At 40.6% G+C, this 22,501-nt stretch overlaps 1 protein-coding gene across 25 annotated transcripts in view; it reads left to right on the forward strand.

The window, feature by feature from the left end:
- LTBP1 (latent transforming growth factor beta binding protein 1) overlaps positions 1-22,501 on the forward strand; it is a gene marked incomplete at both ends in the record, with an annotated part of 334,198 nt that overhangs the window by 190,984 nt on the left and 120,713 nt on the right. For all 25 annotated transcript variants that reach the window (XM_084234386.1, XM_084234397.1, XM_084234387.1 and 22 more), the window contains 2 exons: positions 5,328-5,430; positions 9,543-9,614. In XM_084234386.1, the coding sequence (XP_084090512.1) occupies positions 5,328-5,430; positions 9,543-9,614 (175 nt within the window). The remainder of the gene's footprint in view (positions 1-5,327; positions 5,431-9,542; positions 9,615-22,501) is intronic.

Genomic DNA, 22,501 nt, shown 5'->3' on the forward strand with positions numbered 1-22,501 from the left:
TTAATACTTTTTTTAAACTTAGGAGCTAATGTTTCAGAGAGCTATGCTTTTATAAGAACTTTTTTCCTTCCTCTACCTCCTTTTCCTCTTTATTAGTATTTGTTTTTGTCATTTTTTCACAGATGCCCAATATTTAATGAAGCAATTAAAAATCTTTTTACTTTGAAAAACAGAACTGTTATGCTTCCTTTCTCCTGTCTCCTGGGCAATTTTGACCTCCAACTACTGTTCTAATCTCAAATTTGGAAAGCTCTCCATGACTTAACCCATTCTCTGACTTTCCCCCCTGTTTGCTTTCTTCCTTCCTACCTGGCCTGTCCTCCTCAGTTCTTCCCTCCCCCCTACTCACCTGCCCTGGTTGGTCCTCTCCCAGAAGGAGTGGGTCTTGGTCTTTTCTAGAGCTCCTCCATCTTTCTGGAATCTCTCTCTAGTCCAGCCATTGAATCTGCTCATTTCAACTCTTTTGTAAACACAGCTCTGCAGGCTTTGAAGAGTCGCACCAATCAGCCTTCTATCTTTTTTCATGTTTTACTTCAGTGACATCCCTAGAAGCATTTTCAAAATCTCTATGACTTGAATATTTTAATCTTTGCGTATTTGTTCCTTTGGTTCTGGTGCTTTATTCTCTTTGAGAATTGTTCTTATTAAAACTCAAAATAAATATATATTTCACTGTATAATGGTGTCTGACAATGAGATAAAGTGGATTTTATGCATGATAGGGGCAATTCATTATTGTATTTCAGTATTATAGTTTTTAGTGTGAGACTAAAATAGGGGGTCCTTGACATGGTGGTCATCTTCAGGGAGTGACCCTTTACTAATGAATTATCTGAACACTCTTAATAAATGTGTCCTAAAAGCCTAATGAATGGCCAGCACTTAAACCTTGGCTACAGATCATACTCCATGGGGTGCTGGGGTGCGTGGGGCCTGAAAAGCAGCCTGCACTCTGCTTTTCAAATGCTGTGTCCCAGTGCAGAACAAATCCCAGAAGCTCACCTTTGGCTAATCCCCACATTCGGGGCTGATGGAGTCAAGACAGCCCCATTGGGACATGTATCATTTAACCTCACCATATCCCTAATGTCAGTTATTGTCCCATTACTAGCCCAGAGAGGTTGGAAGAGCTGCTAAGTATCTCATAGCTCCTAAAAGAGGGCGGGGACTTAATCCAGGTCTGTTGATTCCAGCTCAGTGCTCTTTTCTTTTCCTCCTGCTGGATTTCTCTTCCCTAGAAACTGGCACAGTATAGCAAACACTCACAGGATTGAGGATAGTGTGAAAATTAAATCTTTGTAAATCACACTCCAAGATCTATAACAACCTCTTCAAGTTATTATTCATCTCTGAAACAACTCCAATGGAGACTCACTGACAAAATTTGCCTTCGTTGCAGCATATTAAACTATAAAACATGTTCATATCCTTATGGGGAGATGTGAAAACAACTGGAATCACAGCTGGCTTTGGAGTGTCAGAGGGCCATGGCATTACTTCAGTACCAGGGTTGAGTCCTGCAGATAGGGATTCTCAGTCAGGTTGGAATTTGGAAAAGTACATTATCTTGCATTGTTAACTTACACCTGGTTTCAAAAGTCGACAACATTGCTTGTAATAACTGTGTTGCAGAAGTTCTAATGTGGCTATTCATGGAAGAATTGTGTTGCTGCTTGCATAGCCTACTTCTTAGGTACAGTACAGACAGAAAGATAGGAAGGCCTGGCAGGTTACCTTCATGATCTGCATTTTCTACAAAGCATGGCCAGTACATGCATCTGTGCTTGGAGCAGTTCTGTTTGTTTTTCTCTTTGCTGTTCAGTGTGTGTAAGTGCTGTAGACAGAGGCTCAGACTGGGGGAGCATCTTTGGACCCGTCGATAGGAGGGAGGAGTAAGATAGATGTGATGATTAGGAGCATGTCTGCCCAGTCACGGCCCTGATTTAGAGTGAGAGCAACAGGAAACCTTGAAGTTGGCTCTGCTGTATGGTCATTTTCATTTCCTAAGTCAAGTACTGCAACCTATTAGTGTATACATACTGAACACCCCTTGACCTGACAAAAACCTTAGACTTCGTTTGTTTTATACACTGGACATGTCTGAGAGGTGGTCCTCTGCCTCTTTCCAGTGAAGATGTCAGCATCTCTTCCATTGTTGAGGAGCATTAATAGTCGATGGAGTCACAAGCTTACTGAGTTGAAGCCTTTCTACCTGTGATTTTTCACCTTTAGTCCTGGAAATACTTCCATCATGCAAATACTTCCTGAAAGCAAGAATGTTTGGTCTCGCTATTCCTAGTCTTGCTGTCTCTACTTTTTTCATGGGATTCTCATAGCAACTGATTACCTGTACCTTCCTGCTTCTGTTTGCTGCTCTAGGCGGCTTTTGTTTACTTTGTTGACACCTGGCGTGGACATGTGGACTTCCAGTGACCCCTAGTCTGCAGCCCGAGGTTGGATGAACCTTTTGAGGAGCCACTGCACATTGTTTACTTGATGGGATAGATTTTCCCTCCTGTCTGAAAGTCACTGCATATTGGATTATACATTTAGCACATCTTCTTGATGGATTGTATGTAAGACAGGTCTGGAATTGAGACACAAGTTTTCTCTGAAAATGTGGTGAATGATTGATGTTGGAGAACTTGCATTTGTGTTTCTAAGAAAAAAATCACCTCAATCTGTGCCTAACATGCATTTACACTGTCTGTGTCCAGGTGATTGTCTCATGGAGGAGAACCACAGCCTACCAGTCTGAGAGAAGGACATGCCTTCTGCACTCTGACCTCATCCTATTCTGTGTCACTCTCTCCAGTGTGGCTTATGGTGGGAGGAGAGGAGATTCTTCTTTGCCTTCCTTTGCTGTAGGGACTTCCTGTGTCCAGGTCAGACCTAGTGGTGACATGGAGTCTCTCCGGTGAGAGCCTTGGGTGTGGCCACAGAAAGCCCTCAGGCAAGTTTCTGGCTGCAGTGGGACTTCTTTATGATTAAAAGCTTAAGGGGCACATGCAATCACTTTCTGTCTCCTGATGAGCCTGCTGCACCCCTGCAGCCTGTTTTTACACTGTGCAGACCCAGTTTGCGAGGAATATACAGTGTTGTGGTACCACATATGCTGCCATTTATTTACTTTATTTGGAGGCTGGTGCTGCTCTTGGCTATGGACCTGTGAAAACAAAGCTACGGGATAAAGTGACCTGAATCCTGTAATGAAAACCTTTTACCTTTTTTGGAGGCCTGATAGAGAGACATGATTTATTTTTGTCCTACCAAATAAAATGTTCTAGGAACCCAAGGTGAAAATTGGATTTTAACTACTACTAAAATTTTGAGCATATAAAATCAGCAAGTGTTGAGAGTTTTGTTTGCTTAAGAGTCTGGTATAAGAGCGATGGACATAAGATGGGCCTGGGTGTCTTCCATAAATTTGATAAAATTAGAAATAAACATTAAGTGTATTTTGGCAGCAGACTGCCGCAGTGGAGACCTCTGTGAGCTTAGCATAATCATTTCGATTCCAGGCTTATGCCTGGAGCACTGTTCCCTGCTCCTTCTTCCATGCTTCCTATTTCAGATTTAAGCTTTCTCTGATTAAGCTGAAGGGGTTCGAGAACTCCATAAATCCAGCCAGGACATGCTTTTCTTCCTCAGGTTTTCACCCCATCCCCTCCCCCTTTTATTATGTCTCCCCTCCCCCTTTCATCATGCCCTGTTTTTGGAAGGCACACAACATCCTGTTTAAATCATTAAAAACCATCAAGCCCTGAAAACTTCAAAGCTATGATGTAACTGAAACTTCATTAACTGTGCCGGGCCATCTCTGGTTTTGGTTTACAATCTGGACATGTAGTCACCAAGAGCCTCGTTCAGAAGGCTGTGGGCTGGGACTGGCGGCATGGACGAAAGTCTGTCCCTGGAGGCCTGCCAGGTGTCTGTTACCTGCTGCTCTCCTCAGGGCCACCACCTGCCTGGAATTCATGTCGCCTCCCTCTGCAACCCAGTCTGGGCCTGTTTGCTGATACCCTTTGGTCTTCACAGAGCTCGGCTCCCGGATCACAGAGCTTCCTCACTTAGCGTTCATTGGGCATTTGCAGTGTGTACTGTGTGTTGGTATAAGAAGACAGATCAGATATATCTGCTTTTAATTTAACGGCATGACAGAGGCAGAGGAACCACGTAGAAATTGCTGTGGAGTAAAGAGGAAGGAGGAGAGAGGAGCCTTCTTTCCTAGGGAGATTTTCATCACAGTATGAAGAAAGTCTAGGCAAATGAAAAAGGAGTGGCATTGCAAGCAGAAGAAGCAGCTTTTGGAAGAGAGATTATTTGGAAAATGGGAGCCCTTGGATGTGCTTGGGGAAGGGATGTCATGAGGTGAAGAGTCCCAGAGAGAAAGGACCTTCTGTGTCATGAAGGGGAGTTGGCAGCTTTCAGGCAGCAGAGAGATGCTGGGGGTTTTGATCAGCAGAATAATGTGATCAGATTTGTCTGTAGAAAGATGACACTGGAAACCATTTAGAGGATTTTTATAGATGTTGAGAGACCATTCAGAGGTGGGGTCTGGGCTTAGCTTGCACAGCCTGGACTGGCCTCAGGATTGGCCCACAGCAGAGGATCCATTGCCCAGACCCCTCTAACTCCAGACCTTTCCTCTCAGCCTCTCCTGACCGGTGCCTGCCAGGGGAATGAGATGTATTTTGGTATTTGACAGCTGGGGTCCCTCCAGTCGCTCCTGAGCCCCAGACCTTTGCCTGTTGGTCTTGCTCACTCGCTCTCAGCACTGTCTCGCTGCTGACCTTTCTGGGGCAGATGCTTGGCTGCCTGGAGACTTGTCTCTACCTCAGCCAGCTGGGCTCAGCCAGGAATCATTTTCTGTCCTGTCCTGTTCAAACCAAAGCTTCTTGTGATGGGACCTGTGCCACCTTATCAACATTACACATGGGCCACATACTTATAGTTTTGTCACCTGATAACCCATAGCCGAGATTTAAACAGATGGTTTGAATGAAAGTTTCAAAGCGCCTATTGAACTTTTAAGGTTCTCCCCAAGGAAAAAATGGCATTGGAAACTCATGTTTCACACAGTGCTGTGAGCAGTGACAGATTTTCCTAAGACTTTAAAAATGCCAAGGAGCCCTTGGAAATTAGCTTGTTCCTCTCAGTGCCATCTTGATTCTGCTCTCTTTGGGGTTGCAGTCTGAATCCTCCCTCCCCAGTTGTGTCAATAACCAGGGAAGTGTTTTATAATGTGATTGTGAAGCACAGCAGTGCTCTTGAGCGGAGCATCCTGCACTCAATTAACCTTCATATTTCACACCTCATCATTGCAGTGTGGCAAAGCGCTCCCTGGCCTTTCAAAGCAGGAGGACTGCTGTGGAACCGTGGGTACCTCCTGGGGCTTTAACAAATGCCAGAAATGCCCCAAGAAGCCGTGTAAGTGATGTTTCATCATTCCTTTGCAGGTTAATGTGGCGTATCTGTTTCCTTACCATTACCGTTTTCATATGAGTTCCAAATAACTTCCGAATTCTAGAACATCACACTGTTTGTATTGCCAGGACCTGGCATGTCCGTATAAACTGTCATATTCATTTTGGTTTTTAATAAACACAGTTATCAGTTACCTTCTCCACTTGGATTATTTATTTACAAAGTCTCCTGACTTTGTAATGCATTAAATAAACTCTTAGGGGAAGAGAAAAAGAGATATATTTAAAAATAATCACCTATTTCAAGCCCTATTTTAAAAAAAAAGAAACAAAACAGTGCAGCTGTGTTTTAGGTTAATATGTTTAAATGTCATCTTGATTATCACCAAAATGTCTTTGTGAGTTTTGTTGATACTACATATCTTCAATTTTTACTAAAAGGAAAAGCTGAATTGTAAAAATTTAGAGTCATTAAGATGCAGTGCTTTGCCTCTCCTCTTCCGAGTCACTACTTTATACTTTCCCAGTTCTTAGTGCCATGATTTCTGCTGATACCTAGGTGCTTTGATTAGCTTGTAAAGTCTGTTTTTCAAAACCTGTTGAGTTGAATAAATCCAGATGAATATCTTTCTGCTACTTTCTTCCCAGATATAGTTGCATTTTAGTTTTTCAATGTAGCATTCAGTCTAGAAACTGATGTCTAGGAAATAGATCTAGAAAGACAGAGGAAATTTGGTTTGAGTCTTTTTTTTTAATATACTTAATATATTTGTGCCAAGAAAGCAAGTGATAATTTTCTCAAGCATCTTCCTTTGCTTTGTATTGCTGAAGGTTTTTATAGTTTATTTTAAATAATCTCAACCACAAGGAATTTCTCAGCTGATTCATATAGATATTTTTTATTCTTCATAAACATCTGTTGATGTGATTGATATTCTTAACTGCCTTTTAAACCTCCACATTCACTCTAGAAGCTGCCAGTGTGGAGTCACTATTCCACATGTCTTCCCTGTGTGCTTCTTTTTCTTTCACCATCATAACAGTTTGTTTTAAATAATTGTCTCTCATTTGGACCTCTTTGACTCTCAAACTTACATATTCTCTAAATCCTTTCAGACCTGAAGTTAATTTCATTTATTTTGTTGCTACTCTTCCTATCCTCTTTTAGAGGACCAATTTGTGGAAACACCCACTAAAGTTTGTGATAAGTAATGAATTCTCCATTTAGGGAAAAAGTCATTTAAACAGGACACTGATTACTAGAGAATGTCCCAGTAGACACTCCATGCTGCTTTGGTAAGATGGCAGTGCACATTTCCAACAAGTGGGATGAGTGTGATGGTCCCTTCTCACTGAATAACATGTTGGCTCAAAAATTATCCTGGGAACAAGACCAAAGCGTTATCTAGCAGACATTTGGTGTGTAATTTAAAGAACATGAATTTTAGAGTTAGGTAGACCCGAGTTTGACACCCTACTCTGTTATTTGCTGTTGAGTCTTTTAGATCATGAAACAAGAGTCCACCTAAACTGTTGGGGAAATGTTACTTGTTTTTGTTCTTTAACTGTCTTCTCTGCATTCACCAGGAATACTGTGTGTGTGTGTGTGGGGGGGGGTTGTGGGGACAGGGGTTGTGTGTTTCCCACTGCTAGGCTTAAGGTCAGAAGAAAGATGTCTGGTTCTTACAGTTTAGTTTTCTGTCTTCATGTTTCTCTAAAACTTATCCCATCTTATCCCTTACTTTTCTTTCTCCCCTCCTCTGTATCTTTTCCTTAGCTGTTTCTCTAGCCTCTTTTCCAAACCCTGATGTATCAAGGGACAGAAAGAGGTTGGGGGGGGGGTTCATAGTTCTTTTTTTAAAATCCCTAGCTTTCACTCCTGTCCTTTCATCATTTTTATCTAGAATTGCATCATCTGGGGAAAAAAAAATCACTGCTTTATATGGTTTTGTTAGCTCTCTATTTCAGAGTTGTTGATAATTTAAGTAGAATGTGAAAGTACAAAGCTGTTTTTGCTTTTAAGTAATTGTTGATGAAAGTAAATTCATGTGTTGACTCATTAAATGCATGAAATTGAAGAGATTGATTCCACTTCAGGGAGAGCAATGAATGAAGTAAACTATTAACATCTTGACATTCACTCTGCCTGCGCCGTCCTAAGTGACTCACTCCCTAGAAACACTGAGGGTCATATTCTTCCTGTGTCATTTCAAAACTTTCCTTGGTTGGTACTACTCTCTAAATCATACTCACTTTGGAAGAGAGCAGACTTGACTTGGCTTTATATACTTTGGTTTTGTTTTCCCATCTCTCTCTTGCTTTTTTTTTTTTTGTTCAAAGTACTTCAAACTTTAGTTTTCAACTGGTTTTACTTAATGCTTGAAGTTTTTGCTTAACCACGTACAAAAAAGACCTTTCATTGCTGATCGTTTTTTACTGTGACAATGTAATTTTAAATCTGCAAGTGATTTTATTAATTCATTTATAATCTATTAGAAATAGGCTTCTCACGAACAAGTCCCTTGTCTTTTAAAAGCTTTTAGGAGGAAATGTGCATGGAATCCTCAGCTGAGAAAGAATGTAGGAACTCATCTGGTTTGAATCCCTGTCTTGAGGGAGATAACTTGAAACTTTTGACCAGGATAGTATCTCTTCTGCCTTTGAGCAGTTCACTATCTATGATTCCCACCATCTCTGCTGGGATCCTGCTCCAGTGTCTTTGTTATGTGGGTGTGAGAACAAGTTGTTGGATGGGGCAGCTCCCCATGCCAGCCTTGGTCTCCTCCCAACTCGCAGTTTGCAGACGCCTCACTTGAATTGTTTGAGACATTCTCAAGGATCTGCAGAGGATGATGTATGATGAAGAGGAGGGCACCACTAGTTAATACCCACCCTGTGGTGAGAATAAAGGGCAAGTATTAGGGGCAACATTATTTTCCAAAAGAAAATATCCTTTTGGTTTTCAGTTTTCCTTTTTTCTTACTCAGTTCTTTTTACTAGCCACCACTATTTTGGTTACATCCTATTTTGACTTCTTATTGGTCATTATCTTCTTAATAAAAGGATACCTTATCAACTGCATGAAATAGCAATGGCATCTGTCATTTAGCGAGGCCTTGTCAAGCACTGTGGTAGGGCATTTTGCAAAATGATCTCTAAACTCCATCTCAGCCCCACCCTGCTCATTAGATGTGAATTTTATCAGAATTGCCATTGGAAACCCAGGTAGCTTGTCCCCTAAGGTTGGCTATTGATAGAGCCAAGCTTTGAACTAGGTCTGCTGACCCCAAAACTTAGGTTGTATCCACTATGTCAAGAAGTCGCTTAGGTCTCATTTGAGATTGTCAGAATCTCAAAGAAAAGGATTTTGTGGATAAATAGATGATTAAAACACTCGTATTATTTTGATGTGGTTTCTGCGTGGTGACAGCAGCCTTTCTATTATCTGGTTCCCACTCATCACTGCCTGTTCTCCCCAGATGCCTGAGTAGGACACCTCAGCCTTTATGTAGATGAGCATGTAATTTGGGAACAGTGTCATTTGGGAGTGAAATGGAGTGCCATTAGTGAACTTTACTGGAGCAAGAGGCCTCATCCAGAACTCTCCCAGGCAGAATAGCACATGCCATCCCCAAACCTGTGATAAGAAAATGCAATGCCTAAAGAAAGTTATTGGGAAGGAATAGATCTTTTGTAAATAAGGAGGGTGCAATTGTATGGGGAATATAAAAATAAAAATAATAAAAAAGAAAGAAAAAATGAGATGGATAAGTGAGCAAGAATAAAGGAAATGAATTCAAAAAAATAAAAGATTTAACTCTAAAAAAATAATGAATCACTGATTGGAAAAAATATATAGTAATCTTCTGATTCACTCAATTAACATAATAAAGATTGGCTGACAATTTATTGGAACTGTTTTCTATTGCAGAATAAGTATACTGAAAAATAAGGATAATGTGAAAGAAATTGCTATCTATTGAATTGGTATCTTTGAAATGAACAAGTTAGTCCACTAATGCCTTAGATGACTTTGGTGATCACATATAGTAATCTATGACTTGAAGAATTTGAATAAAGCATCTGTATAACAAGCAACTATTTCTTTCATTACAGCTTATCATGGATATAACCAAATGATGGAATGCTTACAAGGTTTCAAGCGGGTTAACAACACTTTTTGCCAAGGTAAGGTTAGCTGGATTCATTGGTATGAAATCAGCATTTATTTTGGCTCTTTGGAAACCTGTGTTTGGTCACACATTGTTCATTAACTTAGCAGTTGAGAGTCATGGAATGAACCAGCGTCTGCTTACTTCATGTAGGTGAAGAAGTATAGAGGTTTCACGTGTGGTTACTGGAATAGCATCACTAACATTTAAACTGTATGGAACTTTCCTTCCTTCTCTTGTATTATAGTAAAATTGACAGGAGAGTGTAACAAATTGCAGAATACACTGTGGTCCCATGCTGGTTACCTCCTGGCCGTGCTCAGATGCCTGAGTGTGCATGTGTGTGCACACATGAGTACACATGTACCAGCCAGTCCTACTGCTTTGCTGACCTATAATTGGGCAGCAGGCTTCTGTTTTTTTACTCTCCTCAGAATATTGCTGGCCACCTCAAAGTATTCACATATTAAATATTAGCATTAGCACACTTTCTTGGGTAATAGGACAAATTGTGTAGCTAAATGTGAAATGCTCTGAGTGTCGTACCCCCCTACCTCTTAGTTTATTTTGCAAGAGGTATGAAAGCAGGAGGATCTTGGAGATCATTTAGTCCACTTTGTGTAAGGGAGCATTCAGGCCCAGAGAGGCTAACTGATTTGCCTGTGGCTAGAGGCCCAGAGACAGAGTGGGGAGCACAACAGGAGGATTTACTGAAATTCACTGCTAAGGGGAACAGCAGGTGAGACAGGAGAGGTCTGTTGTACCATATGTGGGTTAGCTCTGATCAAACTCGGGCTGTAGTGCTAATAGGGCTGAGACTTAACCCCTAGGCCACCAGGGAAGCCCCTTAGAATTTTCTTTAGTAAATTGTTCCATAGTGGGCCTCCCTGCTGGCGCAAGGGATTAAGCACAGCGCTATGAAGCAATCCGCAGCCTCTGCAGCACGAGTTCGATCCTGGGCTGGCCAGGGAGAAACCCACATGGCGAGGCAGACCTCTCATCAGTCAGTCTGTCTGTTCTGCTCCCCATTCTGTCTTTGGAGGATCCTCTTACCCCCCGCCTCTCTGGCCTGTGCCCAGGCTCTTGTATGCATAAATAAATAAATCTTTAAAAAAATTGTTCCATGTGAATTTGTGTCACTTTATGATATGTAAGACCTGCTGATTGAAAGAATAGTTTGAAATGCACATGAGTATGGCATGTCTTTAAAAGTAAACCATCACATGTGAAAGAGTATTGGAAAGAATTTGATGCTCAAGGAGAGGGTACCCAAGCCACTTTTTGAAAAAACAACTGCTAGGATTATTACCATGGTAGTAATGTATTTATTGACATTATTTAGCAATCAGAATTGAAGATATCATTAAAAGATTATTATAAGTAGATGAGAAGATTGAATCAATTAGATGGAAGAATTACTTAAATGAATGACTTGATGGCTAAATGTATATTATACAATATAAATTGGTTAATCTTTCACAGGTTTGGATAAAATTCTGTATGTAATTCTCTAATGCATTTTCAGGATGCTTTAGTAGAAGTAGATGAGTAGGGCATTGGAAGTGAGGACTTTATAGTAAGCCTATCAACCAGATTTTGAGGTCTGACTGTTCATTGTCCTCTGGCTGCAAATGTGTCATGCTTGTGAAGACCTGGACACACACTTGTGTTGAGCCTGGAGAAGTGCAGATAGAAGACAAACAAAATGGCTTCCTTATAAACACATCTTTAAGTGTTTGTAAACATGTCTTTAAATGTCTGATGAACTGTCACACCAAACAAGACTTTTACGAGTTGTTTCAAAAGCCAAGGTCAATAGAATGGAGTTACAAAAAGACATATTTATAGCAACTATAAGCAGGTCTTTTCTTTGGAAACACCCCTGGAAGTCATGAGTTTCCTGCACAGAGAAGTGATGCAAACGATGCTTATCTGGCCAGGGATGCCACACGGTGTACAGGATGGCCTGACTCTGCAGGAGCATTCTAGTTCTCTGATGCTGTCATTACTCTGTCCTGGGGTTGGAGGTTGTGCATGAGAAGATGACATTTTGACTCAGCACATGAGTTTTAGCCTCTGCGCACCGAGTTTCCTGAAGTGTCTCCTGTGATCAGGTGTATCTACTTGCTCTTTTAGACTATAGACAGAGGAGGATCCTTATTTATCTTTCATCATTTTAATCCTGCCTGACTAGGTAATTGTCAGACATTCTCTCTGGAATGTTAAATGCTTCTAATTTCTCTGAATGTCAACTAATGGAGACTATACATGTTTTTTCCAGGTGGGATGAAATATGAACATTATTAATCCCAATTAGAAATTGAAAAACAGTATATTTCCAAGGAGACACAGATAATAAGACAGCCAACTGGATTAAACTTCCGGTTGCTTCTTTATTGTGCAACCTGTGTCCCTTACCCAATTGTGTAAGCACATCCACACCCACACATCTGTAAAGTCTTTTTGAGGTAGTAGAAAATTTGGATAGACAATAGAGCTATCTATAGAGACAGATATGAGTCAAAGTAATTGATATTCATTGGTTTTGTTTACTAAAAAAGATGTTATCCAGTATGTTCCTTCCAATGGCTGGTTCAAGGTTCTAGCAGTTTGTATTCCTAAGATTCCACTTTAGCAGTGGAAATTTTTAAGAACCCACTTGCTGTCTCATTGAGTGAAATAGATTGGGGAATTCTTTAAATAATTGCTTGAAGTTTTTAAAACTGTCTCTCTCCTGGTGGGAAGGAGTGACTTTTAGTAAGTTTTGCTCATTCTGAGCATGTCAGATGGTTCCAACCCAGTCAGTTGCACTGATGGTCAGTAACACTGAATCCTGGCTTGCCTTTGTCTCAGGAGGATATTTGCAAAACAGTGCTATACTTTTTGGCTTGGATTCTGGAGTGAAGTATCACAGAAAATCCTATTTCATGGTGCCTTATGAAGGCACCGCTAAATTACACTACAGAGAAGATTGACTCATAAAATGATTTCATTCGGCATAATCTATTAAAATTGCTTTTGAGAGAAGGGCTTAATTTCAGCCCCTCTGTGATATTATTGGTCAGTAAAATTAAATAGAACTTTCTCACATTACATGAATACACTCAGTTTTCCTAGAACCTTGAAGCTTTTTGATTTTGGTATCCTAAAACTTTTCAAAAGGAGCCCATTAAGCATCTAGTTACTTGTGCATTCCACGTTGTTCTACAGTTTAATGTCTTCTCCATTTACAGAGTGAATTTAAAATTAAAGTGATTAATAACTAGAATTACTTTATTTCCTTCAACTAAGTGAATGAACGACCTGAAACAACTTTTCATAATGTGCGCTCAGTAACAAAGAACCAACTGTGCACAAGTTAATTTGAGGAGCTTTCAAATAATTTGCTCTCAGAGTTGGGTTTTTTCCTCCTTTCTAAGCAGTGCCGCAATTATCTTTTCAAAGGAATGATTTATTACATATATGCACATGGAGCTCTAAAACCTGCCTCTCTACCCTCAACATTATGGAATTGTTATAATTTGCTTCATTTATCATAACAAACAGTACAATTATATTTCCTGATGGATGGAGAGCAGCATTTGTCATTTGCCATTTGATTATTATGCTAGAGGTTTGATGTAGAAATAGAATTAAATGAAAACACCTCATGGAAATGATAAAAGGAACTCCTACTTTCCTACTGCTTTACTCTGAGACTCAGCTCTTTGCATTTTGATCTCTCTTGCCATGAGATAGATGGGTTCTTAAATTTAATATAAAGTTTCAATCATCGAATTTGGTTGTGAAAGTCCTTTGGGGCCAATCAATCTATTTGTGAAATCTCTTATGACAAGCAAATAATCTCTTTTGATATACTAAAATAGTTGACCCATTTACCATTTATAAATATAAGATAAGCTTAATTTTATTTTCTACATTTTGAGTCTGTGTCCAGGTGCTGTGGGCAGTGCCAAAGTGTATAATTAGGGACTGGCTACATTTTTACAATCAGTGTTTCATATTCCTTTTTCAAGATAATTTTGAAAATTTTGAAAAACACTCAGTTTTCCACAACATTAATTGTTATTTCAGAGCCACAGACTGAAAATATGCAGTGACTGGTGAATAACCAATGTGCCTTTGCAACTAAATCAGCTTGAATCAGCAGGATGCAATTTGCTTTATTCACGCTCCCAACCAGCTGAACTTGACCTGACTCCAGATGAGCCTGTTAAAGCAAATATAAAAGAGCTGTCCACATAGTTTTCTTTTGGCGTCATTTTATCACACTGGTTGTTCAGCTTAAAAAAAAATATACAAAACAGATACCTTAGGACACCGTAGTACTCATTACCAAAACTCTCGCTGAAGGACTCCTTTTATATAGAAAGCACCCCAAAGTGCATCAGGAAACAAATTTTACTTGGACCTATGAAAAGACAATGCCCCCCTCAACTGGAGGTGCATATCGTTGTCAGGGCATGAGACTCACTGGACTTGGATAATATTCCATATGAGTAAGCCATTCATAGGACTTTTGATTCTGAAGATTGCTATCCTAGAAGATCACTGTTCTCAAATATAATTAAGAAATCAAGGCAGCGTAAGTGCTGCTAGAAAGGAACCAAACAGTATGAAATGTCAGAGGAAAGATTTCCATTTTGTTAGAAAATCATAGTATTTTCCTTAACAAAAATCACATTATCTTTCCTATTTAAAAAAATAATTCATTCCTATTCTTGTCTCCATCATATGTTCAAAGCAGTTTTATTCATATAACTTAAAACTAGGGAAATATATAAAGAAAACAATGAAAATTTCTCTCCTACAGAAATCCATGTATTTTCCTATATTTTCTATCAACTAGATGTGTAGAAATTTGAAATTATATTTCATGAAGGTCTGGGAAAGCGATTTTTACTTCATTTATAGGGAATGCATGCCAGTGTTTACTAATAAATTCTAAAAATTAAAATGATTTTAATGCCCAACATAGTGGCACAGTTGACGGAGATCGGATAACTCATTTAACCATGGCCCTAAGGCTGGGTTTCAGGCTGGCTCCTATTTTTCCTTCTGCATCATGCTGTCAGGAGCAGACTTGCACATAGATCCTCGTGGCTCTGTGATTACGTTTAGAGAGGAAGTGGCTGGTTCCCTGGCTTTGATTCATGTTGTGCACATGACGTTTCAGAGAACATGAACTGACTGCACATGAGGGGACCCATTTATGATGCCTCCCCCACACCCGCCTGCCTTCTTTTCTTTACAAACTTGAAAACAGAGTGGCTAAATAGTACGTCTGCATTACTTAAGCTCTGTGCGTCTCTATTCAGGCTTTTCCCTGGGTGTTTTCTGTGAAATATCAATCACTGTGAGCAAGAGTGTTATTTTTAAAAATTTTTTTTTTAAGATTTATTTTTTTAATACCAGAGGTGTGGTACAGACCAGATGTGCAGGAGGGTGAGAGGATTCACCAGAGACAGAGCGGGGAGCAGAACAGGCAGATTGACCAAATACACTGCTGAGGGGAGTAGTGGACGAGACAGGAGAGGTCTGCTGCGCCATGTGGGATTCTCGCCGGCTGGCTGGGATCGAACTGGCGCTGCAGAGGCTGCGGGCAGCTTCACAGTGCTGTGCTCAACCCACTGCACCACTGGGGAGGCCCAAGAGTGTTATTTTTAAAATGTTTATTGTCTTGCTGGAACTCTTATCAGTTTCAGTACTATCTTCTGCGCTTTCCATGTAGGAATAATGACACCTTCAAATCACTGTCATCTGGGGTAGATGACATGGAGGGAGGAAGTCATTGGGGTTGAAGGAAACTACGATGCAGCTGTCCACAGGTGAGCATGAGCATGCTTGCACCTGGTGAGCCCACAGGTAAAGGTGAGAATGGTTGATCAGACTGTGAAGGCGTTGGGAGAACACAGGATGAATTTGAAATTGGTGTTACTCTTGGCCTAGTGCTGGTGGTGCAGGTTTTCAATGGTAATGTTTTAATTGAGGCCATATTGGTTTACAGCATTGTATATGATGCCAAGGTTGAGGCTCATACCTCTTCTGATGCAGGTGACCTCACCCATCACCAAAGCACCCATAGTCCTCCACCATGGTCCAGTGGGCCTCCTTTGCTCCCCACCCCTTCCATCTTGTAGCTTCAGTTCTGCAGTCACATTTCTAGGATTTGTTTCGGTTCAGTTTTGCCTGTTCCTTTGTTTTGTTTCTTTATAATCCACATACGAATGAATGGATGCAGAGTTGATCTACTGTGTTAATTTTCATGGCACTAAGGCTTTAATAGAAAAGTGCTATGTACGCTCTTTGGTTTCCCTCCCTCTCTCTGGTTTCCCTCCCTCTCTCTGGTTTCCCTCCCTCTGAACTCCCCCCCTCTCCCAAGATGCCTCTCTGCAGTGATGCTAACAAGGTCCAAGGGCAGCGTGACAATGTGGACATAAACAGAGTGTCACTGACGGTGATTGTGACACAGCGAATGACCCTAGTGGTCTGTTTCCTGAGTTCTCCATCACTCAGGCCCAATTTAACCCTTTTGTACATCACCTAACTGCTTTCTCTGGTATCATTCCTGCCAAGACTCTGTCCCAAGTTGGAACTTACTAGAGCAGTTGCTCTGTTTCACATCACTGTAGATTTTATTTACATGAGGGTTTCTCCTTATGATGTTACTTACTTAGGAAGAACTTTATAGTTTTCTCTTTGCTAATACACTTCCTTTTTGACCCCTAGTATCTATGTATCTTTTTTTAAAAGTTTTTTTTAAGATTTATTTATTTATACAAGCACTGGGGTACAGGCCAGAGGCGCGGGAAGGTGAGAGAATTCACCAGAGACAGAGCAGGGAGCAGAACAGGCAGAAGGATCAAAGTACACTGCTGAGGGGAGCAGCGAGCGAGACAGGCGAGGTCTGCTGCGCCATGTGGGAATCTCCCTGCCAGCCGGGATTTGAACCGGCGCTGCAGAGGCTGTGGACGGCTTCACAGTGCTGCTCTCAACCCCCTGCACCACTGGGGAGCCCATATATATCTTTTTAAAAAATCTATTTATGTATTTTGCTAGTGTTTATTGAATGAAGCCAGGTGGAGTCAGGGCTTCAGATGTGTCAGGACCCTGTGAGAGAGTGTTATCTTTTTTTTTTTTTTTAACTTTTTACTTTTTACTTCTTTTTTTTTTTTTAATGAAACTGAGTCTTGAGTTCAAAGAATCAAGTAATGGCAGGCCACATGGGAGAGTGGTGGCTTTTATCCCTGAAACCTGGACAGCCCTGTCTGCACTGCTGAGATTTATATAGCAGCTTGCTGGTTGTGATTGTGCTTCTAATGTGTTTTTATGTCATTAATTCCTGATGGCTGCATCTGTTCCTTACAGGTGGGCTCCGGGACACACATCCTGCTAGGAAACAGTGGCGCTGGGGTGTGTGCGTGTGTGAGGGGGGTGTTAGATGCTGAAGCTCTCTCTGTCTTAGAGCACTGTTCAGTAGCTTAGAATACTGTTAACCTCTTGAAGTGGTTTGGTTTAGAAATCAAAGACCTGTACTCTTCCTTGTTTACTTTTATAGCAAATTTTCTTGTTTTAAATGTGTCTTCTTTGCAGTTAAAAAATATTGTTCTATCGTGTTTTTAGGAAACAGTTCCTGAAGCTTTTAACAAGCAGAATATGGGTGATTCGAGAGAGTATGGTCTGTTTTGTAAGCTGGCATTCCTTTGGATTCTGAAGCACTCCCCTTCTTACATTGCCCCCTCCTCTGGCAATTAGCAGCTACTTTACTAAAATAATCATGTATTATTTCTCACACTTCAAGGGGAAGTTGGGCATTTGCTGACCCAGTGTCCAGTGTGGTGTGGGTGATCTCAGCCAGGCACCCCTGCATCTTTGGGTGTCTGGGGCCCTGTGTCTAGAGTGGGGACAGCTGGGGTGACTGAGCTCTCCCCAGTCTGGTCTCTGATCTCTTAAGTCTCTTGCGTGGGTGATGTCATGGTGGCGAAGTTCCAGGAGAAAGAGAATGAAAACACCCAGAGCTTCTCCTAGGCTTGGGGTTGTCAGGCTGTCCCTACTGCCTTATTCCAGTGGGTGAAGGAAGTCACAGGCCACCCTGTGTTCAGGGGACGGGGAAGTAGCCAGAAAGTCACAAAGCGCAGGGTGTGGATAAGAGGAGAGGTGGGGAATTGGGGCCATTTGAAAAATCAAACATCTGTTTATACAGATGTAGCAAATATAAGTGGGTTTTGTTTAACAAAGAAAACGAAGGCCTTTAGGTACTGTGAAGTCACCACATCTAAGCTATGTTGAAAAAGTATTGGTGAAAAAATATTCTGATTATACTAGAAATTCTGCAGTTACATTTAAAAATATTTTCTATTCAAGTATAATCTCTCTCTCTCTGTCAAATAATGTACAGGTTGTAGAGATACCAGAGAATTATTACAAAGTAAACACACCTATGTGGTTATCACACAAGTCAAGAAATAGAACATTACCTGAACCCCAGAATGTCCCCAGTCCCTTCATAATATTGGCTTTATCTTTTCCAAAGTAATCACTATACCAACTCTTAAAAACATAGGTCAGTTTTTTAATGAACTTAAAAATCAATCTTGGGATGTTTGCTTGTATCTGGCTTTTTTAACAGCCTCATGTGACCTGTATGTTTTCTAAAATTCAAATTTCTAGCTCATGGAGCAATGATCTCTATTTAAATGATGCTTTCATTTAAAATCTTCTCAGTGCTTTCCCCCCTTCCTTCAACAAGTGCCGTGACTTCTCTGCAGCTTTCTCTGCACTTACAGGTTGTCTCTGAAGATTCCTTAAAGAAATTGATTTGTTATGTTTATTTCTTTCTAGGAGGACATAGGGATTAAGTATATGATGAACCTTAGAATCCATGGTTCTTGTTATTTATTTGCGAAATGATAGTAGAAAATCAAGAGCCATGAACCGAGACTAGCGTCAACCAGACAATAATTCAGATCTTCAGAACACATAATGTTTAAATTCCTTTTTATTTAGTCTACCATAGATGAAGCACAGTGCTCTATTGTATTTATTGTGCTAACCGGGAGTGCGGAATGTGATGCTGACTCATGTTTTGCAGTAGTCGCTGCCTAAGAGGGCTTGATCGATGACTTCACTGTCTTAAAAGTGCTATTTTACTGTCCTCAACATCCCTTAGAAGCCTTGCTGCAGTTTCTAGTTTAAATAAGCACAGTAGTTTCAGTAAGAAGGTAAGCAGGTTCAATCTGGCTGTAGCATCCTAGTTCAGGATGTGAAAATCCATTCATGACCTCTTCCTATCCATTGCATCCTCTCATTGTGCTGCTGTCACTGAGCTAGGATTCAAAAAGGAAATGTCTGCTTTTTTTATTCACTCTTCTTCAGGAGAGACAGTGGTGAAGTGGGCTGTTTGCACATTGTATTTCCCAGTAGCCCTTTAACCTCAATCTCTGGGGCTATAAAACCAGTGGGGAGATGCCCGTTGGGATGTGAGTGATGAGAAGCCCCATGATGGATTCCTGTTACTGTGGGTGTGTCAAGGAGAAATGAAGGTGGCGTCTGGAGACCACAGTCAGACGCCCAGGACCAGCAGAGGCGTGTATGTCAGTAGCAGCATCTTCCATGTGGGACACACATGTATCAAGAAATAAATGCAAGCTGTTCTCTGGACCCTGATAATTCTTTTATCATGTTACCAGAAAGACCAAAGGAGTAGAAGGAAGGGAGTTATTCCCACAGTGGTTTACCTACGTGCAGTGAATCTGGAGCTGGAATCCACCTCTCCTAAAATTATCACTTATAAAGGTGGAGCATTTAAAGGTCAGAGGATTTATGATAGCAGTGAGGTCCTGGTCAAAGCAAATAAAACCACGGAGGGGCCCACCCTAAGAGCATTTCACAAAATGTGCCTCAGAGACCACCAGTCCAGAGGGCTGTCAGTGGAGGGTGTGTGGAAAAGTGTTTGAAAGCTATGTGTGTTCAGAACATGAAGGTCCATGTCAAGGGAATCTCTGTGTGCTCATGTGTGTAGACTCTGCAGAAGTCTCACAAAGCTCATGTTCAGCTCACAAAGCTTGGGTTCAACTGTTCTAGAACAATGGTCTTCAAATATTTTTTTTTTTTGCTCACTTCTGTCCTAAAAACTTTGGTGAGACTTATGTGTTCACACATTCTAAAATAGACACCTAGTTTGTTCATCAGAAACTAAATGGATGGAATAGACTCATTGCTGGCATGTTTATATTAGATACGGACTTAAAGCATATTTTCATTAAAACCTTGGAGCTGAGGAGTTGGCTTATTCTCTCTATGAATCATATCTGCTGTCTAACCTAATTGGCAAAGCCAGGCCTTCTTAGGAAATAAATCAGACTTGCTGCTTTTTCTGTGACTCTCACTCAGGAGGGGTTTATTTGTGAATTGTTCATTAGTTGGGCACTTTGAGAATTTTATGTTGTAGGTCAGTGTACCTGAAAGTATAGAAAGATCCCAGGTGGGCAAAAGCTGTGCCTTAAATTTGTGAAGAGGAAGAAGGTGCTCAGGGAAAGAGAGGGAAAAGGAGGATTGGCAAAGATGATTGTATGCAGGTTGCTGTCAGAAAGGGAAACACAGAAAGACCTGAGATGTACAAACAGATTCCCTTGAAAGTATCCAAGCATGCTTGTAACCCGTGGATTAGTGTGAGGTACCTTCACGGGTATGTGTACCCAGTATGAAGCTGCTTCTCTGGAAGTTCAAGAAATACATATGTCCTCTTAGAGAGGTCTATTCCTTCTTTTAGTAATTGATGGCTGTTTAAATAGTCAAAGAGTCTGAGTAGGACAATTATTTACCTCAAAAGGAATTACTTTTGTGCTTTCTGGGAGAAATCATATTGCTTAGTTATAGGAGGAAATTGCATCCCATCAGCAAAATCTGAGTATACACAACAGAATCTCATGAAGTTTAATATTTTTACATAGTACTTAGACCTTTAAGTACTGTTCCTGCCTTGTACCTAACTCCTGTTGATTACTGGACCTGCCTCATTTCTTGTATAAACTTGCACCACTAAAAATCCAGTAAATTATTACTCACATTGTAAATGTACATACTTTTAGATACCTAAAAGTGTGTTTATATCCATAAGGGCATTTATGCTATTTATACTGTAGTTTGCATTACATGTTCTGCTTTATTCCTTGCCTTTTCCTACCCTGGCAATCAGCAGGTTGTTTTGAAATGAGAGATGTTTAAGCTGTAGGTAACTTTGGGGATTATCTGGTACAGCCCCTTTGTATTGCAGAGGGGGAAGCTGAGGTCAAGAAAAATCTAGTGACTTGCTCTAGATAACATAATTTAAGCCTCCTTGTTAGACCTGAAACATTTCGTAGAGGGATAGTTCTTCCATTAGATTTCCCTACCCCCACCCCCTTAGCCCTTTAAAAAAATATGATCTTGGAAAAAATTTGTTTATAAAATAATAAGTATTTTATGTTGTTAACCATCCAGAATCCTGAAGTTCTGAAGTGCCAGTGAGATATTAGATGTGCTCTATGAGGGATGATGTGGGGCCTTGCGTCATTGTAGTAGATTATTCTGTCATTCACAGCATTGGAATACTAAAGCTCTGTTTTATTAGGCTGTTTAAGGAGTATTTTGTACACATTTCCTAATTACTCTGGTTATTTATATTATCTGGGAATAGATGCCTTCCCTTCGATTCTGTTGTTTTAGGCTGAACCATATGACATTGCCAATTCACCACCACTGCAGATCTATAAGAAGAGTAGCTTTTTCCTGTTTTTTTTTTTTTTTGATATGCAATACAATTTTGTTCTTTCATTTTATTTATTTATTTTTAAAGATTTATTTATTTAGGCATACAAGAGCTGGGGTACAGACCAGAGATGTGGGTGGGGGGTGAGGTGATTCACCAGAGACAGAGTGGGGAGCAGAACAGGCAGATGGACCAAAATATACTGCTGAGGGGAGCAGCGGGTAAGACAGGAGAGGTCTGCTGTGCCATGTGGGTATCTCCCTGGCTGCCTGGGAATCGAACTAGAGCTCTGGAGGCTGCGGACAGCTTCATAGTACTGCCCTCAACCCGCTGTGCCACCTGGGAGGTGTTCCTTCATTTTAAAAAAGTGAATTAATTTCTTTTTAATGGATGTAATATGAGGATACCCCTATCAGGTATCACCACCATAGGCCACCCACCACCAAATCACCCACAGTCCCCACCATAGGCCATTGTGCTTCCTTCCCTCTTTGTTTACACTCCTCTCCCCACACCCCCAGACTTCAGGTCTGTAGTCAGCTTTCAAGAGTTGGTTTGTAGCTTGTTTTTATCTGACTTTTAGTTTAGTTGCTCTGTATTCCACATATTAGTGATACTACCCCAAATTCATCTCTCTCCTTCTGACTGACTAAACTTAGCAGTATCCCAAGAAGAGCAGTTTGTATTATTGAACTCGATTTGGCATATGGCCTCAGTAGCCCTTTGCTCAGAGACACTATAAATGTTTTTAGTAAGTGGAGAAGTATGTAAACCTTCATCTGACTTGGAAGCCTCATGGGTTTTGCCTACTCTAAAGGAGCATTTGGGCCTCATGAGCTTCTTTCCTTATCTCTGCTTTCATGGACAACTGTATGTGAAGTTCAAGAACAGGTGACGATGATAGGAATCAGAATATTATGTACCTTTGAGAGCAGAGATACTGACTGAGAAAGGGTACAAGGAACCTGTCTGAATCACGAGCTCAGATGGTGGTTATATAGTAAATGCACACATATGTGTACACATGCACATTTCTTACATGTACTTATATATATGTTAGATATTACATATATGTAAATACATTTTTGCATGTCTCCATATGAACATTCATTGATGTAATTTACTGTCTCAAAAGAAATTCAGAGATTTAATTG

Source organism: Talpa europaea, assembly GCF_964194135.1.
Source record: "Talpa europaea genome assembly, chromosome: 6".
NCBI lineage: Eukaryota > Metazoa > Chordata > Mammalia > Eulipotyphla > Talpidae > Talpa > Talpa europaea.